This window comes from Somniosus microcephalus, chromosome 32 (assembly GCF_052327205.1).
Source record: "Somniosus microcephalus isolate GS21.2 chromosome 32, FLI_Smic_1.0, whole genome shotgun sequence".
Classification (NCBI taxonomy): Eukaryota; Metazoa; Chordata; class Chondrichthyes; order Squaliformes; family Somniosidae; genus Somniosus; species Somniosus microcephalus.
In genome coordinates this window covers 29,968,053-29,988,856 of record NC_141018.1, presented here as the reverse complement: position 1 = coordinate 29,988,856, position 20,804 = coordinate 29,968,053, and the positions used below count along the sequence as shown (strand labels likewise).

At 45.3% G+C, this 20,804-nt stretch overlaps 1 protein-coding gene across 3 annotated transcripts in view; it reads left to right on the top strand.

Annotated features, from left to right (window-relative positions):
• Positions 1-10,687, top strand: part of edc3 (enhancer of mRNA decapping 3 homolog (S. cerevisiae)) — a 109,689-nt gene extending 99,002 nt beyond the window's left edge. For all 3 annotated transcript variants that reach the window (XM_085972269.1, XM_085972268.1, XM_085972270.1), the window contains exons 6-7: positions 3,620-3,837; positions 9,937-10,687. In XM_085972269.1, the coding sequence (XP_085828395.1) occupies positions 3,620-3,837; positions 9,937-10,271 (553 nt within the window). In that variant the 3' untranslated portion in view covers positions 10,272-10,687. The remainder of the gene's footprint in view (positions 1-3,619; positions 3,838-9,936) is intronic.
• Positions 10,688-20,804: the final 10,117 nt, after the last annotated feature.

Here is a 20,804-nt window from a genome sequence, read left to right as displayed (position 1 = left end):
CCAACATAAATAGGAGCAGGAGTTGGCCATTCGGCCCTCTGGCCCTCCGTGCCTGCTCCACCATTCAATAAGATCATGGCTGATCTTCTACCTCAACTCCACCTTCCCGCCCTAGCCCCAAATCCCTTGGTTCCCTTGATTCCAAAAGTCTATCGATTTCTGTCTTGAATATACTCAACGACTGAGCCTCCACAGCCCTCTGGGGTCGAGAATTCCAAAAAATGCACAGCCCTTTTAAGTGAAGAAATTTCTCCTCCTCTCAGTCCTAAATGGCCGACCCCTTGGGGGTTTCCCGTGTCGGCATCAAACTTCCATTCTTATGGCGTGCATACGTGACGAGCAATTTATCAGTGGTGAATGCCTATTAGGAACTGGTTTGAAATAGTGCACTTAAGCCACTGTGCTATCCAAAGTATTAGTCCTTTTAAAAGGGGAGGAAAGCTGAAGATGGGCTACTTTCAGTGCAAATTTCTCCCACCTTCTCCATTCCAGCTTTTTCCTTTCCACGGTAGCCCTCTGGTATCCCCATTCCCTCCCCCCTGCATCTAGTGACAACATGGGGCACCTTTATTCACTCAGATTGAAGTTGGCGCTTCAGACTGGTTTGAAACTTTGCTGCTTTCCAGCTTGTATAACTGGTTTAACATCTAGGCTAGCTTGAAGCGCCGACCTTGTGTGTAGTTGAACGGAGTGGGTTCATGCGGCAGAGGCGCGAAGTAACTGGCCCTTCACGTCGGGGAAAGAACGGGAAAGTCACAGTCGCGCATTCTGAACGAGAAGCGAGGCGTCGGCTTTGAATGCCCACGCTATGCAAGAGGCTCAAACATCAGGGGGAATAACGACGCTTTAACGGATCTGGGAAGTTTACACTGTGGTTGCTGCTGGCGATGCTCGTCGCACTCGCACGTAGACAAAACGCAGTATAAAAACAACTTCCGCTTAACCCTCGCTGGATCTGTCCCAAACACGCACAAACTACCAGGCTTATCTTACTCCACTAACGCTCGTACCATGGGGAGAGAGGGCAGGCTGCCTGAGAGCTGTATTTTAGGAGCCAGTTGCACCAGTGGGTCACTGAACCCAGTCCAACAAACGCCCAGGTCTCCGCTGCGTGCATTGATAATACCGATGGCTAAATTTAATTCCGATGCCGGTTTTGTCTTTTATGCAGCACATCAGCTGGCACCAGCAACTATTAATTTCTTCAGATTCCAATGTGATTCGATGTCTGTTGGAGCTAGAACTGAGGAAGTGGTTTCATATGGTGCAGGAAATTTTAACGGGCAATTTCCTCCTTGGGTGTGGAACTCAAACAATTCAGAGTTCCAGGATTTGCGAGTTGTTCCAGCTTGTTTTGTGACTCTCTTTGGGGAGCTGGGAGAAGAACCCCTTTTTTTTTTTTTGCCCTGCCTTCACGCTTTTCCACTCAGTGCACATTATTACACGGTGGGGCCCTTGTTCGACACAGTTAATGGTTACATCCTTTATCGGGATTCTGCACATTCTTCAAACATTTCTCAAATGTTTAAACATTAAGAATCTAAAGATACGATCTTTTATTCATCAGTGAAGTTCAAAATTGGCTCTCATTTTTCCTTTTTATCCGGTGGGGGGGGGGGGGAAACAACTCTCGCCTGTGTGTAATGGTTGAGACCACTGCTTTTCACAGGAAAAGTGGGCAGATGGTGGACGGCTAGCTCCAAAAATCCCCGAATCCCATGTAATAAAGGCGACATTTGACCTATTCAGGTCAACCAGGGACCCTGGTCATGACCATAAGCTCAAAGCAATCAAGTAGTATCAGGATTGAGATTCTAGTGTGGCTAAGAGGCACTCGTGAGTGCAGCCATTTTACCCCCCCTCCCCACTTTCTGAAGGAGCTAATTCCAGCAATGGGGAAGGTTCCATGGCTGCTAGTAACCCTCGAGCCCTCCCCACTTGAGCCTACATGGTGCGGTGTGTGGGGTGGGGTGGGGGGCGCGGGTGCGGGGGGTCTCTCAGCCGAGCCCGCCCCTGAAATCCCCCCCCCCAACATTCGCATGCGCGGTTTCCCACAGGGGTCACTGAATAACAATCGGGAGTGGGCACAATCGCAGATTTTTTCCTTTTCCCTACCGCAGTGACACTGTGACCAGTTGTAGTGTCGCTGCTTCACACAGACTGTGGGATTGAACCTAGGACTTTCTTAGTCTGTCTGACTTAGTGCTGCACTGGGGAAAGCTATGTGCAGCCACCTTTAATATTTTTTTTTTACTCAAAAGCATTTTGCCAACATCACACGCCGTTCTATTTAAAATAATAATCCAATTACACTGACAGAATACCCATTCCGTGGCATTGCCACCTAAAACCACAGTGTGGGTTTTCAGTGCTCTTGCACTCAGTTGTTTTCACAGACGACGGTTGGGCAGGGTACTGCAGGGTTGCCAATTCTTGTGGACCTACACTGCAGCGTGAATTGCCAATTGAGCGGCGAAATTGGGGGTATCGATCATTTTGTTCCTAAAACCATTTGTTTTATTGCAGTTTTTTGGCGGTTGCAGTCTGTCCTACAATACTTTTCATGTTACATAGAAACATAGAAGATAGGAGCAGGAGTAGGCATTCGGCCCCTCGAGCCTGCTCCGCCATTCAATGAGATCATGGCTGATCATCCAAATTCAGTACCCTGTCCCTGCCTTCTCCCCATATCCCTTGATCCCTTTAGCCTTAAGAAATATATCCAACTCCTTCTTGAATATATTTAATGAATTGGCCTCAACTGCCTTGTGTGGTAGAGAATTCCACAGGTTCACCACTCTCTGGGTGAAGAAATTCCTCCTCATCTCTGTCCTAAATGGCTTACCCCTTATCCTTAGACTGTGACCCCTGGTTCTGGACTCCCCAACCATCGGGAACATACTTCCACCATCTAGTCTGTCTAGTCCTGTTAGAATTTTATAAGTTTCGATGAGATCTCCTCTCATTCTTCTAAACTCCAGCGAGTATAAGCCCAATCGACCCAATCTCTCCTCATACCTGCCATCCCAGGTATCAGCCTGGTGAATCTTCGCTGCACTCCTTCCATGGTAAGAACGTCCTTCCTCAGATAAGGCGACCAAAACTGAAGGTGTGGTCTCACCAAGGCCCTGTACAACTGCAGCAAGACATCCTTGTTCCTGTACTCAAACCCTCTCACTACGAAGGCCAACATACCATTTGCCTTCTTAACCGTCTGCTGCACTGGCATGCTTACTTTCAGTGACTGGTGCACAAGGACGCCCAGGTCTCGTTGCACTTCCCCTCCTCCCAATCTATTGCCATTCAGATAATAATCTGCCTTCCTGTTTTTGACACCAAAGTGGATAACCTCGCATTTATCCACGTTATATTGCATCTGCCATGCTTCTGCCCAATCACCCAACCTGTCCAAATCATACTGGAGTTTCTCGGCATCCTCCTCACAGCACACACGCCCACCCAGCTTTGTGTTGTCTGCAAACTTGGAGATATTACATCTAGTTCCCTCGTCCAGATCATTAATATATATTGTGAATATATGTGAATATATATATTGCAAGTGAACCTCAGAGATTTGGCTTAAAGATTAAATCAGGATGATATTTATTCTGTGTTCAAGGTTAAACCCCAAGAACGTTCACCAGCGCCCGACCGTTGCATTGCTATGCGGACCGCATGTGAAGGGAGCTCAGGGAATCAGCTGTGGTCGCCACCTTGCCAACCATGAGGTACAGATTATCCTGTTCCTGCCCAACTTTGTGAAGATGCTGGAGTGCATCACCACAGAGCTTCAACTGTTCAGCAAGACAGACGGCAAGCAAGTGGCCAGTGTCAAAGGTGCGTGATTGTCCAGCCTGCCAGTATCTAATTACTTTGCCCCTTTGTATACCGCAGGTCATGTTGAACCTGTGTGGGTGTAAGTGTACAGAACCCCCGGCAGGTCTGGCTTTCGAGAATTATTTTACCAAATAACTTGGTAACAAGTACAAGTGCTAAACAGATCTCCGCAGTGTGGGATTGCATCTATTTTATTTCTACCAGAACCGAGCGAGGAACGCTATTACTTTCTAAACATGCAACCATGCCATTGCTAAATTACTATTCATTTTAATTATAAATTTTAGGTTAGTAATTTGCATCAGCAGATTTAACAAAGAACGGAGAAAAGCACAAGGTAAATATAAATACATCCAAGTAATTGTTGGAGGGGAAAGGAGTGACCGCTTGGCTCCGGCAGTAGCACCCTTGCTTCTGAGTCAGATGGTTACTTCAAGTCCCACTGCAGGACCTGAGCACATAATCTAGGCTGAAACTCCAGTGTAGTACGGGGGTAGTGCCGCATTGTTGGAGATGCCACTCCTGGGATGAGATGAGGCCCGTTCTGGTGGTTTAGGTGACATTATTCAAAGAAGACCAGGGCGTTTTCCTGGTGTTGTGGCCAGCATTCCTTCCTCGACCATCACAACCAAAAACAGGTGAACTGGCCATTGATCTGATTTCTGTTTGTAGAATCTGCTGTGTGCAAAATGGCTGCCGTGTTTCCCATCAAAGCAACTCCTCGTACTTCAAAGTAATTAATTTTATGTACAGCACTTTGAGACATTTCTGCATGATGTGCTAAGTTTCTCTTTAAATGCAAGTGTTTCTTTTTCAGTTTCATACACTTGGAACTGTTTGAAAGAAATGCACAAAGAATGTCGGTCCCAGTATAGTTGTCATCTCTGAATTAACATCAACGGTATTTATCACTAGGCTGTAAAAGGATGAATCTCAGCTTCATCCCCTTACACCCCCACCTCAGTTATTTTGTTCCAGTTCTGATGAAAGTTCATCGACCTGAAACGTGAACTCTGTTTTCCTCTCCACAGATGCTACCTGACATGCTGAGTATTTCCAGCATTTTCTGTTTTTAGGTCAGATTTCCAGCATCCGCAGTATTTTGCTTTTGTTAAAACTGTTCCTACTTCTCCCTCTTCTCCTCCGCTCCCCCTTCAAATTGTTCTTCCTTTGTGGGCCATTTGCCAGACCAACCCATCTGAGGGGAGAAGGTGGACTGGACTAGACTGCTTCCATACTTTGCGGTTGGTGTACTATATTCAGTGGTTCCTGTTTATTATACCTGGCACCTTGCAAGAAAGCAAGTAAGGACAAATGTTCTGAGAGCTTAATTGTTCTGCATTATAGTTATCCTATAAAGTCTGTGCAAGCCAACAGAAGGAATATTATGTCTTTAGAGGGTCTGTTAATCACTGTACTGTTTAAACAATGGCAATGTTAATCTAGAAGATTGTTGTTGGCTGCTAAATCTCTTACCATGTTATAATGGTCCATCTTGGATTACACTGAAACGTCCAAGTGGTTGTGTCCAGACCCACCAAAACTGGTTTCAACATTGCTTCTTTTTAACTTAAAAAAAAAAAAAGTCACAACTTTGTACATGCTGATTTACTTTTAGAGGACCGTAACACGGCTGTTTAGTTCCTTATAATTCTCTGGCTCTTATAAATAATAGAAATACACAGGTTGCTATTCAAACTGACATTCCCTTTCCCCCCCCTCCCCCTACTGAAGGCACTGACTCTTACTGCAGAACACTTCCATGGGCACTGGCAGCCCCCCAGTGGCTGCTCTTCATGTGTGAGCCCAGATTGTGAGTGTTTGCACGCTGTTTAAGCCTGGTCCTGGCTTTTTTTGTTGTTTTTTTAACAACATTCATGCACGCAGTTTCCAGCAAAAGTCACTGAATGGTGATCCTATTTTTCCTCCCTTCCTAGTCCAGAGACGCTGCCCCTTGAAGATCTTTGTGCTATCCGATCGGGTGCTCTTCATTTCACAGTGTCAGCCTCAGTGGCTCAGTGGGCAGCGCTCTTGCCTCTGAGTCCGCAGGTTGTGGGTTCAAGTCTCACTACAGAGACTTGAGCTCAAAAATCTAGGCTGACGCTTCCAGTGCAGTGCTGAGGGAGTGCTGCACTGTCGGTGGTGTCATTTTTTGGATGAGACGTTAAACCGAGGCCCCGTCTGCCCCCTCAGGTGGACGTAAAAGATCCCACGGCACTATTTCGAAGAAGAGCAGGGGAATTATCCTGTGTCTCCTGGGCCAATATTTATCACTTAATCAACATCACTAAAAACAGATTATCTGGTCATTATCACATTGCTGTTTGTGGGAGCTTGCTGTGCACAAATTGGCTGCTGCGTTTCCTACATTACAACAGTGACTACACTTCAAAAAGTACTTCATTGGTTGTAAAGTGCTTTTGGGACGTCTGGCGGTTGTGAAAGGTGCTATAGAAATGCAAGTCTTTCTTCTTTGTCAATAAGACCTTATTCTAACGATTGGTTCTTCCTTTCCCCCCCATCGTAAAGAGCAGTTGTGATTTAAGCATGGAGGAAAAAGTGCTTTTCCATTAGACATTTGGTATTTTTCTGCAGTTTGTTTCATTCGTCTTGGAGGTGCTTTACAAAAATTCTGCACGTTTCAGAAATGGTTAACGCTTTGGCGATTTAAAATTTTTTGGAAGTTATTAACAACGTCATGTCCCTGGTTCCTTCAAGAATTGCACCTCCTGTTTAAGGTCATATAGGAAATTGCTCGAAAGAATGCAGCAAGGGTGCAATGGCCAAGTCATGTTCGAGCCCGGATTAAAGGAAAAAGAGACTGTGTTGGCTCTTGACACTCTCAGCTGCTTCCAAATTCAGCCTCAAAAGACTGCTCACTGCTGGGGCTCTTAAACTTCAGTCCTCTCACCAAAATCTCAAATGTGTAGCAGCCCTCGAGCAGTTGATGTTAATAGCAGACATTAATCTTGCCTTTGGCACAGTTTTTTTTTGTTGGCCACCCATTGCAGATGCTCACAGCTTGGCACCAATGGAGATTCCACTTCTGATTGACACCAGTGTACCACAAGGGATGGAGGCAGTTCGCATAAATGGAAAGAGAAATTGTTGGGAGTTTAGAAGAATGAGAGGGGATCTCATTGAAACTTATAAAATTCTAACAGGACTAGACAGACTAGATGCAGGAAGGATGTTCCCGATGGCGGGGGGAGTCCAGAACCAGGGGTCACAGTCTAAGGATAAGGCGTAAGCCACAGAGATGAGGAATTTCTTCACCCAGAGAGTGGTGAACCTGTGGAATTCTCTACCATAGAAGGCAGTTGAGGCCAATTATTAAATATATTCAAGAAGGAGTTGGATATATTTCTTAAGGCTAAAGGGATCAAGGGATATGGGGAGAAGGCAGGGACAGGGTACTGAATTTGGATGATCAGCCATGATCTCATTTAATGGCGGAACGGGCTCGAGGGGCCGAATGGCCTACTCCTGCTCCTATCTTCTATGTTTCTATGTTCGCTCCATCTCGGGAGTTTTATGAAGTGTTCCTTCAGTGTTGCCTGTCCTGCCATTTCAAGTCTCTTGGTAATCTGCATGCTGTGAGTGGACGTCTCCAGTCTTCGGCTTTAGATTTGAACCCACTGGGTTCATGGACCAGAGACACCAGCTGAAACTTGGGGTATACCCATTACAAAGCAGAAAGAAAAGAGAAGACCTTGCATTTATGCAGCATCTTTTATGAGCCTCAGGATGTCCCAAAGTGCTTCATAGCCAATTAAGTACTTTTAAAATGTCACTACAGGAAACTTTCGATTAACCGGCACCTAAATAACCGGAAATGTCGGTTAACCGGCAAAATTCAGGAGTAGGTTCAGGTAACTTTTATTACTTGCCTTCCTCCATGTGTTGCTGTGCAAGGGTGTGGCTGCAGCTGTTGCTAAGCTACAGAGACGCTTGCCACTTGTGGCCATTGTTTTGAAGCTGAGCAACAGGGTTTGTTGCTTTATACGGAGCTCTCGGCTCCGTATCTTTTACTATAGCTTTCGGTTATCCGGAATGTTTGACGAACCGGCACCACGTCGGTTCCGTCCGTGCCGGATTAAAAAAAGTTTCCTGTATTGGCATATAGAGAAACCAGGCAGCCAGTTTGTGCACAGCAAAGTCCCTTAAATAGCAGAGTGATAAATGACCAGATAATCTGTGTTCGTCATGTTTGCTGAAGGATAAAGATTGGCCAGGACACCGGGAGAACTCCCCATCTCTTCTTTGAATAGTGCCGTGGGGCCTTTTACAGCCACCTGAGCGGGCAGACAGGGCCTCGGTTTAATGTCTCACCCGAAAGTCGGCACCTCTAATGGTGCAACACTCCCTCAGTCCTGCACTGAAGTGTCAGCCTTAGATTATTACATGACTCTGCTGTACTGTATCTCTATTACATAACTCCTCTACCGTAGCTTTTATTAAAGCACTCCCTTGTACCGTAACCTTTATTGTACAGATCTCCTGTACATAACAACAGAAAATGCTGGAAAAACTCAGCAGGCCAGGCAACATCCGTGGAGAGAGAAATAGAGTCAACGTTTCAGGTCGAAACCCTTTGTCAGGACTGAAAAAACACAGGAAATGAAACAGATTAAAAGGCCAGTTTGGGGGCTGGGAAATGGGGATGAAAGAACAAAAGAGAAGTGAAGAGACATTAAGAGGTATTCAAAACCAGACGAGATGGTGGTAGGACTAGTAAAGAGACAAAAGACGGCTCTAGATTAGGTGTGAAATGCGCTGGCAGAATGAGACAGCTGCCATGTGGGAGAGAGAAAAAGGGGGGGAAAAGGGCCAAACAAAGGTGTGGACAAAAAATATATATAAAAATGTAATAGGGGCCGAGGTTATGATCTGAAATTGTTGAACTCGCTATTAAGTCGGGAAGGCTGCAAAGTGCCTAATCGGAAGATGAGGTGCTGTTCCTCGAGCTTACGCTGGGTTTCTGTAGAACAATGCAAGAGCCCGAGTACGGTGAAGTCCGAGTACGTAACCTCTATTACACAACTCTTACACAGCCGAGCCCAGCACTGTCCTCTGTCTGTGTGCATGCACTGTCCAGCAGAGTCCACAGGATTGCAAGGGGTGCGACAGTGAGGTCACCTGTACTGCGCACCCCAACTGGTGCCCCAACTAAGACCAGTAGACTCAGTACGTCCATAAGACAGAACTTGGGAAGTTTCTTGGTACGTGTGGCTTTGGCGCTCTCTCTGTCTGGCGCGCACGCTCCATATTTTGGAGTTTCCTACCTAACGCCATCATGGGAGCTATCGCCGCGAGAACTGCAGCTGTTCAAGGAGCAGGCCCCTCATGACCTGCTCAGGGCGTCTAAGGACGAGCAATCAATGCAACTTTGCTAGTGTTGCCCACATCCCCAGAACAAATAAGGTGGGTTAGAGTAAATGTGCTTCAACAAGGATGTGCCAGTCAAGCTGCTCTTGGCTTTGGCTCATATTGCAGGGAGAAAGCTTCTGGGCCCTGCCTAATCTCCTCCGCCATCAGTAATCTAGGAAACGATGTCTGTCATATTTTCGAGATGTCCCAAAGCACTTCACAGCCAACTAATTACTCAGTCTGCGCACAGCACGGTGAATGACCCAGTTAACCTGTTTTGGGCTGTGTTGGTTGAGGGATGGATGTTGTCCAGAACTCTGGCCGAACCCTCCTGCTCTTTCAAAGCGTGCCACGCGATCCTTTCTGTATACCCGCCGGGCCTCGGTTTAACCCCTCGTCTGAAAGACGGCACCTCTGACAATGCGGCACCCCCTTCAGTCCTGCACTGAAGTGTCAGTCTACGTTATGTGTTCAGGTTCTGGAGTGGGACTTGAATCGTACATTCTTATGACTCAGCGGTAACAGTGCTGCCACAGAGCCAAGCTGACGAGCCAGTTTTACCTCCGCCCTTCATCCAGCACCAGCAGAGTGCCCCGTCTCCAATTTGTACCGAATACCGTAAAGCAGGTTACCTCACTGGATGTTCGACTCGGCATAAGAAGGTGGTATTTAGTGGAATTATTTCCCACGTCTTTCCTGAATAATTTCTCTTTCTTTCCAAATTTCCAGACTTGCCAGACACTCCCGTTGACTTGGTGATCAATTGCCTTGACTGTCACGAGAATCCTTTTCTTCGCGAGCAGCCGTGGTACAGAGCGGCTGTCGAATGGGCCAACCAGAATCGGGCTCCGGTGCTGAGCATCGACCCGCCGGTGGGAGAATTGGAGCACGTCATTGATGCCAAGTGGTCTTTAGCTCTCGGCCTGCCTTTACCACTGGGGGAAAGTGCCGGGCGGGTGTATCTCTGCGACATTGGAATACCAAAGAAGGTTTTCCAGGAAGTGGGGATCTCCTATCACTCGCCTTTTGGTTGCAAGTTTGTCATACCTTTGCACTCTGTGTAGCCGCGGCTTAATGTAGAAGAGGATGAAGCGTGCAGGCCATAAAACATTTCAGCAACCGGCAGAGAGAAGGGTATGGCAAAGAGTTGGAAGCCTTAATGTACAACTGACTTGGATTCAAATAATCTTTATTGTGGCAGAAAATTGTTTCTGAAGCAAGGAAAAAGCACTGAAAGTGTCCTGTTGCGACTGGTGCCATACCACGTTCCAATAAGGGATGACCGCACCAAAGGTTACTGCTGGTTTGCAATTAGACCTTGTTCCTACACACGTTACTGTGCCTTTATCGAGAAGGCTGTGCATGGTACTGGTCATTACATTTGCAAGACTTGTTGAAATGGGCGCACCGCCCACTAGTGAGTTTGCCCGTGTCGAATATTCCCACTGCCGATTACTTTCATGGTGGTGGGGGGGGGGGGGGGGGGAGGGGAAACTGCTGTCTTAAGCATGAGCAAGTTCAAAAGTAGGAAGAAGTTCATAAAGAAATGCAGATCCAAAAGTAATCGTCACATTTGCAGTTTCTTTTAAATTGTACGCGCCATTTAGAAGTAATCACTGGTGGGATTCTTTTGTCACTAGCAAAATGGCTTAAAACAATGCTTTCAGACCCTGTTTTTATGCAGCTGTAATATGTGTATTTGTGGTGGAACACCAGCTTTTTGTACTGCACAGAGTATCAAAATGCCTGTAGTATTTGCAATCTTTGATATGCACTAATAGCGCCCCCTTGTGTGGCAAAGGCTTGAAAGCAGCTCCTGTGGAGGTGCAGTGTTTGGGTGGATTGAAAGACCCCCCCCCTCCCCCCCATCTGCTTGTTTCTGTTTTCTCTAGCTTAAAACTGGAGGAGGGATGTTCGGTGGCGGTTGCTAAAGTTGGCAGTAGTTCCCAGCCCTGGATTCCCACCACAGGAGGAGCCCTGATAGTATGAGCTCCATTTCTGCCAATGATGGGAATTTGAGCCTGCCCGATCCGAAACGATTTTGAACACAATGGCCTTTAAGACTGATCTGAGCAAGGATTCAACCTTGTCGGCATTGATTTTTTTTTTTTAGATGGGTCCATTGGTACTGAATGTTTCTGTACGTCTTATATTGTCAGGTGTCAATTTAATGGACCCACCACTTGGAGGGGAAGGAGGGCTTACATTTTGTTTGGTAAGTTGGTTGTTTAAAATCAACCGCATGCATTCGCACAACAATAATTTGGGGGGGGTGGGAGGGATTTAGTTCAGTAGACTTTTTTTTAAACTTAATGAATCTGGTATTTTCAGCACCTGGGTTTTGTTTTCACGGCTAGGGTGTTGTGTAAAACCCTGCAAATCAATGGGAGGAAGCCCGACATGAGGGTCTGGAAAAGGGAAAGCTAAGATTCAGTTTAAAGTCAGAAGAACCTAGAATAGAGCTCCAAAATCCTTTTGTGTGCATGCGTGCGTGCGTGTTTTTGAATGGCCAGATTAGCGCAGAAAACGTTTTGTGGTATTCTAGATGAGCATTTTAAAAATAGGTTCACTAAAATGGGATGGGAGTTCTTACCCCCCCCTCACCCCCACCCCCACTAAAGCTCTTTTCACAAATGCCCAAAGATGCGTGGTAAAAATCCACGACCTTGTGTTCTGTCTGTGCGGCTTTCGTTGCATTGTGTGTTCCTTTCTTTGCCATGACAATGATAAGAAAAAGTAGCTGTTGTCATTATGTTAGGCTGGCTACTTCTGGCCTCTTCAATGACGCATGAATCGGTCATCAAGAATGCACGACGTTTCAACTTCACAGTAGGAATTGTATTTTTTCGAGTGTGGATAAATTCTCTCTTTCTTGGCCCCCCCCAATACTTCATTCCCCGTCTCTTTTTTTTTTGCTTGGACAATCTTACCTGTGCACTGGAAAATATTGGGCGTTTGGAGGAAGAACAGTAATCCCAGAGAGATTGCAGCTTCCGAATGCTTGTGAACCAACACTACACCCGTCGGAGCTCTGAAATGCAACTTCTTGAAGGGAGCCGGGGCCATCCGTAGCCTGATTTCTTTTTGTGGAGACAGACATGCAGTCTCTGCTTTAACGCTGACCCTGTTCTGCTAGTCGGGCGTCTCTCTGAAGATGCTCCCTTGGTCTTTACCCTCCTCTGACCGTGCAATGTTCTTCACACTCAGTAAAAGTTGATGACGATATTGCATGTGTCGATATTTCAAGAGGCGGGGGCAGATGCTTTTGATTTGCAAAACGTCCATTTTATTTTTAAACTGTTCAAAGTTCCGCTGAGCTCTCCTGAAGCTGTCCTCCTGATGCCAGCGTAGATGATGCATGACACACACCTCCATACAGGAAACTTTCTTTTATCTGGCACGAACGGGACCGACGTGGTGCCGGTTCATCAAAAATTCCGGATAACCGAACGCTATAGTAAAAGATACGGAGCTGAGAGCTCCGTATAAAGCAACAAACCCTGTTGGCTTCAGAACAATGGCCACAGGTTGCAAGCGTCTCTGTAGCTTAGCAACCGCTGCAGCCACACCCTTGCACAGCAACACATGGAGGAAGGCAAGTAATAAAAGTTACCTGAACCTACTCCTGAATTTTGCCGGTTAACCGAGATTTCCGGTTATTTAGGTGCCGGTAAATCGAAAGTTTCCTGTATTTTAATATTTGCCCAAATATCTCTCTCGAGCAACGACGATCATTGCTTTTGGCAGCTTGGCAGAGCATGGTTGCCTGCACCATGCAATGATGCTCCGAACCAGTTTCACTGCTGAATGAAGCGCTGGCAATGATTGCAGATTCTTGCACGCCTCCCTCTGCTTTGAGCCAAAGGAGTCAGAAAGACTTGGGGTGGAGGGGGGCGGGGGAAGTTCAGCAGCCAGCGACGCTCTTAAATCGAGCCATCGCTAAGAATTACGAGTTAATTTTAACATTAATTTGTTTTCCTGGCTTATTTTTTGTTTTGTTTTTGGAGGTGGGGTGCTTTTGTTTAAGTGGTGAACGTGGATGGCCTCCTCTGAGAGCGAGGCTGACAACACGAGAGAGCTGAATTAACGTTACGCCCTTGATATGTTAAGTTTGGTGAAGGACCCTGGTTTAATGTCTGATAATTCAGCTCCCTTTTTAAAACCAGTGCAGCGGCAACAATATACCCATTTCTCAGACCCACAAATTTTTCGTGACTGTCTACAGTATTCAGGCTAAATGGATAACATTTGCCTGCTGTTGAGACACCATATTTGAGCCTAGAGTTTACTATCAGCTAAGAGAAGTTTCTTTTAATGCAGTCATCGTGCAACTAATCGACTGCTGTGTTTAAGAGGACGAAACTTTAGTGCATGTTTTTCATTGACAAAAGAATGTAGGAAACAAAACATTGCTTCTGCAAATGCAAGTAAGAAGTGTACTTTTGAAAGAAAGCGGGCTCTTTTGATGCTTAAAAACTTGAGACAGAAGCTGTGAAAGATTATGCATGAAGGGCTTTGCACAGCGCCTCGGCATTCTTTGTGCAGAAAGTCTGAAATGAACTGCTTCGACCATACCAGGTGTCTACTTTCATAGCAACAAATGCATAATATTTTAGGAAGGCTACTTTTGCAAGCGAGTGCTGTACCACTCGAGCTTTGGGCAGCAGCTGCCCTTGTCACACCTGCCCCATTTTTTAAAGCCAAATAATGTGTTTTTTTTAAATTAAACCGTTTAATTGTCTTTAGACAGATGTCCCACAGCCTACAAAAATGGACTATGCACCACGACAGTGAATATAATCAAGTTGGGTAGTAATGGAGTGCCAACCTCTGTTCAAAATGTAAGCCAGATGTGTGTCATGCCATTTCAAAAAGTACTGTACTACCACCGAGCCCTCGATGCCCTTAGCTCATTGTTCACAGCAGACGAGTGGAATCCAAACATCCTGGTGCTTTTGTTCCAGGCTGAGAGAAAACATGGGCCCCTTCTCCAAAGTATATCGCCCCCCCCCCCCCATACTCCAGCGAGCACTCTGGTCTGATGCTGCAGCACTGCATTTCCTTTTCTTCCCTGTCTCCGAAGACCGCAATGGCCCTTTGTGCGTGGGGTACGTCGAACATTTGGCCTGCGATTCAAACTGAGCTCTTGGGCGGGGGTTTAACAGGTGCCTGCGGTGGAGATTCTTTCATAAAGGGAGGAAGGACACGGGCCTTGATTATTCTTTGCTCATTTAAAAAAAAAAATAAGCAATTCTATTAAGTTTGCCAGATCTAGAATCCTCAACCTTTCAGGTCGTTTTATGTGATGGCAGCACTGATTTGAGGAGCCAGGGAGTTTTGAAGAAGCAAAGTCCTATTTTAGTTCTATAAAATGAAGCAAATGGTTATAGGTATTACATCAACATTGAAAGGAGATGGCAAACAACTTGAATATCCAATAATGTAGTTCCTTGCCTTACTTAATTTATACTTAATTTTTACACACACAAACCGTCAAACTCCTTCCCACTTACTCTGCCAGAGAGAGGACTTGCCAGCCTCGTCGCCAAATGCTGCTGAAAATGCACAGAAAGATCCAGCTTCCTGAGTTAGGGTACGTTACCGAGCGTTACAAGCTATCGCATCTCCGACAGTGGCTTAGTGATCAAATGCGCCATACGGCGTGGCACTGGGCCATCCAGGCTGACCTGTTCCCGGTTGACCTTCCAATGTGTGCTAAATTGCCTTTATTTCCAGCAGCATTCGCGGGTTAGGGAGGGGGGGGGGGGGGGTGGAAGTCGAGCTTCCCGCTCCTGATACCCAGTTACCCTCGAGCGGGGACGTGGACTTCAGCTGTGCAGCTGGGGAAAAACCTGCCGGCTCTCGTTTTTACAGGCTCGCTCATGAAGAATGGCCACTTGGGCGAAGTACTGGAAAACTGCAGGAGCTAACCGTACACCAGGAGTCGGGAAGAGGAAAGTGGGGAAGAGAAGTTATTGCTCGAACAGAAGTATAGTTGTCTATGTTGGCGCCCTGTGCTTAAACATGACCGCTTTACAAGCACGCTGTAATTCCAGTCCTTAACAAGCCAGTCAGCCGAATTTAGTGGGAAAAGGCTGCTCGTAATCGCTCCACAGTGGCCAATAGCTGCCCAGAGTACAGTGAAACGTCCTCTCTTTAAACTTTTCACTATGTGAGTGAAATGATCAAAATTAGTGCTCGGAAATGGAAGCTATATTGAGCAGGTGACTGGGGCCAGCATTTTCCTACAAGGCCTAGTTTGATCACTACAGCTTATGAAACTGGATTCTTAGTGTTTCAACACTAATGCATATTTTTTTTGATGTTTACATATCTTTACAACAGGCGCATTCTGCTCCACCAATAACTTATTTTTCGAGACAGGATGCCCAACTCCGTCCCCCAGACAATCACACATGTGCCCAGTGGAAGTACTCCATTCGCCAAGCTTTGGGAGTATCTTGTGTTACAGCAGTGTTAAATATTGTACTGTGATGCTGCAGGTACAAGTCACTGGCGCTGCTTACTACCCCCCCTCGCTTCTTTGTACTGCCTTTGCTGTAGCCTGGTGGCTCTTGAAAAACATCTGTTGATGTTCATCAGAAGTTGATTTTTTTTTTAACCTATTACACCTAAATAGACTGGTACAGTGAGACATGGCGATCTTTTGAGTAATTGTAAATACTAAAAAAAAAGTGAAAAGCGGTCACTTGCTTTTGTTAGCTGGTTTACAGTATTGAAGCCAACTTACTTGCTGATTCAGACGGCGTCTCCTGTCTACTTTCTACATGGTTTCCAGCTCACTTGAAGGCTGGGCATTCAGCACGAAAACCAGAGCTGATGCACGTCACACCCCTGCTGTACCAGTTTATTGTAGTTTATAAGGATGCTACTTTTTGAGTAATTGTGACCAAGACACGTTCTGTTTTGCTTTGGTGTCGATTATTGTTTACAAAATGTAAATCTGTTGTCTCTCAAGATTTTACAATCCAAATACTGTTCCGGAAGGTATGTGTCTTCTCATTGCAACTGAAAAAAAGCACTAAATAAAGACAAGAGTTTCCATTGACTTGGTCTCATTTTCCAAACGTGTCAGTGTGCAAGAAGGATGTAATTCCAGGCATAAAAAGAAAAACTGGGAATGCTGGCCACTGGAAATAAAAAAAACAACAGCGCGTCTGTCAGCCTTTAAAGAAAAGAGCATACAAAAAAGGAAGGCCGGAAAAGACTAGCTGCTCAAACAAGCCTCTTCCCACCATAGCGCAACTTCTACGCCCCACCGCCCTACCATCATTTCTGCCCATCGCCCTCTGCAGTCACGTAATCTCCCGAGAGGCAAAATAAAAACCTTCGGCAATGTAGTTTTTAAAAAAAAAACGAATTCCTCTCTGATTTATGTAGGCGATGAAGCTTCTGGAGACCCCAGTGACCGGCGACACTAGCCTGCTTGACCCACCGAATGATTTGGGGGGTAGATACCCTTCATCAGATCTTGGTGTCATTGCAGCAGTGTCTGTTTTTATTTCAGATAGTGAAGTCTACAGTGTTCTGCTTTGTGTCTGACAAACACCACACCTATTTATTGCCAATTCACCCTGTGCCTCTGAGCAGCACACTCATTACTGAATGCTTTCAATTGGCATATTAACTTCGGGGAGTTCTGTTGACTCCTACCAAATTTTGAAGCATCTTTCTGTTAGGAAATCTATACTGAAATGCTATAATCTTTCTGAAAATCATTTAGTCAGCCATTCCTTCATTTCAAAATAAACTGAGTTCAACATATAATGTAATGCTAAGGTGAAACTAGTACATGCTTCATTTGGATGTGAATGAAACAGCAATCCAGAACTCGGGTCCTCTCGACATCAGAATCTCGAAACTGCCACTTCACATCAGGCAGAACAACAGCTTGTATTTATATAGCACCTTTAACGTAATAAAGCATCCCAAGGTGCTTCACAGGAGTGTTATCAAACGAAGCCACGAGATATTAGGACGGGTAAAAGCTTAGTCAAAGAGGAAGGTTTTAAGGAGTATCTTAAAGGCGAGGCGGAGAGGTTTAGGGAGGGAATTCCAGAGCTTGGGTCCTAGGCAGCTGAAGACACGGCCGCCAACGGTGAATCGATTAAAATCTGGGATACGCATGAGAGTAGAATTGGAGGAGCGCAGAGGATGTCAAAGGGTTGTAGGGCTGGAGGAGGTTACAGAGCTAGCCACGGGTGAGGACGTGGAAGGATGGAGCATGGATAAGCATTAAAAACTAGTCCCATTTTTGCAGTGAGCAAGTGTTTTTGAGATCCACTTGACTCCAAAAGACAACATGGCTGAGCTTGGGAACTTGCCACGTGGTGCCTGAACTCTGATCTGGCACAACATGTTAAGACTTCTGGTGCACTGGATCACTGCATTTTAGTGTCTGGGAAAGTGACTACTGCAGTGTGGTAGAGCAGTTACCTCTCGGTCAATGTAATCCTGTGAACCAGTGGTATCACATCTTGGGAGACTACAGCTGTTGTATAATTACAGTTGGTGGCAACAATAGAAGGCGTAAATATACCTGTATCTTGGCAGCTTTCAAACTTTTCTGTGTGAAAACCCCAGGAAATGTTGACACTCCAAAGGTCACCTCTGTCTTTGCTAACCGAAGAAAAATCGTACTGATACTGCAATTTTCTTTAGTACACAGAAAATGTCAGAAATTTGATGATAAATGGAGAAAAATCTGATTTTTCTTGGGGACCCCAGTTTGAAGATCTGCTGCGTTTCCATAGGTTTTAACGTTTTTTTCTGAGCCAAGGGTCTTTGTTAAATGAGGGGCAATCCCATCTGAAAGACTGGTTTACACTACAGTCAATTAGTAAACCTAGAACACTGAACTACTTACATTCACGGCGTCTACTCATTCTTCCGTGTTAATCCAAAAAAGTTGGAGATTGTTACTCATGCAGTTTATGTATACAAAAATATTACAGGGAATGAAAAGTCGATATAATGCACCGAATCAAAAATGATTCCTTATTCGCGCTAAACTAACCCTAACCATTTTTAATTTCAGTAACTGTTTTACAGGCAGGATGAGCAATTTGGTACAACACCTCAACAATTCCTGAAAATTTCTATCCTTGGTGTAATGCAATTTAAGTACTGCAGTTTAGCATACATTTTTGGAGGCTTGAAAGTGCTGGTTTCTGAGTGGGCGAGCGATAAATCACTTGCCCTGTGCCTACGCTATCAAGAAAAGTGGAAGAGATCCGATCCAGGCCAACAAAGGCGAATCTTTCAAACACCTGCACTTGATATTGACGACCGATTGTATTTTGAAATTCAAAGTAGTTTTGCTTCAGTTTCCGAAAGTATAGAACACGACTACCTATTTATGGTTTAATATTTTGACCTCGCTGTAAATAATGAGATTCATGAACTATCTGTAAAAAGATATGGAAATGGACTACTTGTCAGAAATTTCTCATCTCCCTTTTGGTTCTTTTGCCAATCTGTGTCCTCAAGTTACCAACCCTCCTTCCAGTGGAAACAGTTTCTCCTTATTGACTCTATCAAAACACTTATTAATTTTGAACGCCTCTATTAAATCTCCCCTTAACCTTCTCTGCTCCAAGGAGAACAATCCCAGCTTCCTTAGTCTCTTGACTATCTCCACATAACTGAAGTCTCTCATCCCTGGTATCTTTCTGGTCAATCTCTGCACCCTCTCCAGGGCCTTGACATCCCTTCCTAAAGTGTGGTACCCAGAATTGGACAATACTCCAGCTGAAGTCTAACCAGTCATGTATTAAAGTTTAGCATAACTTCTTTGCATTTGTACTCTCTGCCTCTGTAAAGCCAAGGATCCCGAATGGTTTTTTTCCACACAGCTTCTTCATGTTCTACCACCTTCAAAGATTTGTTTGTGAACCCCCAGGTGTCTCTGTTCCTGCACCCCCTTTAAAATGGTGCCATTTTATAATTTGGCCCAGAAATTCCGTTCGCAGCCCCCCCGCGGGCGGAGGGCTGCGATTTGGGAAAAATCTCCGCCTGGACCGGTGGGTTCCCGGGAGGCGCAGAGTTCCGTTGCCGTGCCTCTTCAAACTGCCGGTGCGCAGGGCACGCGTATCCCAGGGGCGCAGGTAGTTCGCAGTGTCCCTGGGATCATTGGCTCCCCATGGCCCACATCAGAGCAGGGAATCTCCATTCATAGATTTGACAGGAAGACCTGTGGTTGATCTTTGGGGCTGATCTCTGAATAGAGATCGGCCCCAAAACATAAGTAAAACTTCAAATAATTTTTTTTTTTTAAATCACATTTTTAAAATGACTATAAATTACATAAATTAACTACTTTAAACAAAAATTTAAATTTTTGAAAAAAATAATTAAAGTTCTTAACCTTTTTTTAAAACTTTCTTCACCTCTTAGCCTGGTAGAAGCGTGCCTTGCGCCTGCTTTTCCAGACGTAGCTGTTGCAGACTTAACTGGACTGAAGCAACTGTGGGGGAAAAAAGGGAAGTTCCAGCTGTCCGCGCTGCCTCTCCGGCGCAGGCGTTTGACCTGTGAAGCCCTTTCTTCACAGAACAGAAGTTCCGGTTTCCAGCGCATGCGCAGTGCATGCCTAAAACCGGCACTTCCGTTGGCCCTACGGGTGAGTACACAGCGCGTACACACCCGTAGAGAACAGCATTTATGGGCCATTGCCTCTTCGCATTCTTCCTCTCAAAATACATCACTTCGCACTTCTCTACATTACATTAAATTGCGTCTGCCCATTTCACCAGTCTGTCTATGTCCCCCTGAAGTCTGCTGTTATCCTTCTCGCTGTTTACAACATTTCCGAGTTTCGTGTCATCCGCAAACTTTGAAATTGTGCCTCCTATACGCAAGTCCAGTCCATTAATATATATCAAAAAGCGCAGTGCTCGTTCTCCCGACCCCTGGGGAACACCGCTGTATACTTCCCTCCAGTCTGAAAAACAACCGTTCACCGCTACTCTCTGCTTTCTGTCTCATAGCTAATTTCATATCCACGCTGCCACTGTCCCTTTAAATTAAAAAAAAAAGGTATCTTAATGGGAATTATTTTTCAAGAGACATTTTGATAATGGGTTGTACATGGTTGGTAATGGTAAAGTTCAAACTTTTTGAAATTGGACTGAGTGGAATAAGGCACTTGCGTACATATATAGGATTACAGAGACTGTACAGGCACAGAAATAGGCCATTCGACCAAACTGGTGCATGCCGGTATTTATGCTTCCCCTTAAATGCATCTATGCTATTTGCCTCAACTACTCCATGTTAGCGAGCTCCACATTCTCGCCACTTTCTGGGTAAATAATTTTTTCCTGAATTCCTTACTGGATTTATTCGTGACAATCTTATATTTACGCCCTCCCAGTTTACCACTATTCTGATTGTTCTTGCTGAAGAATTGGAACACTCACTATACCACAATCTGTAACTTTTTAAATTAACTTGTTACTGGGATGCGGGCAAGGTGCCTTTATTGCCCTCCCTAGTTGCTTTGTAATGAAAACTGATAAATGTTTGGAGTTGAATGTTGATTGAAAATCCCAGCATTTATGACTGCTGAACACATCATT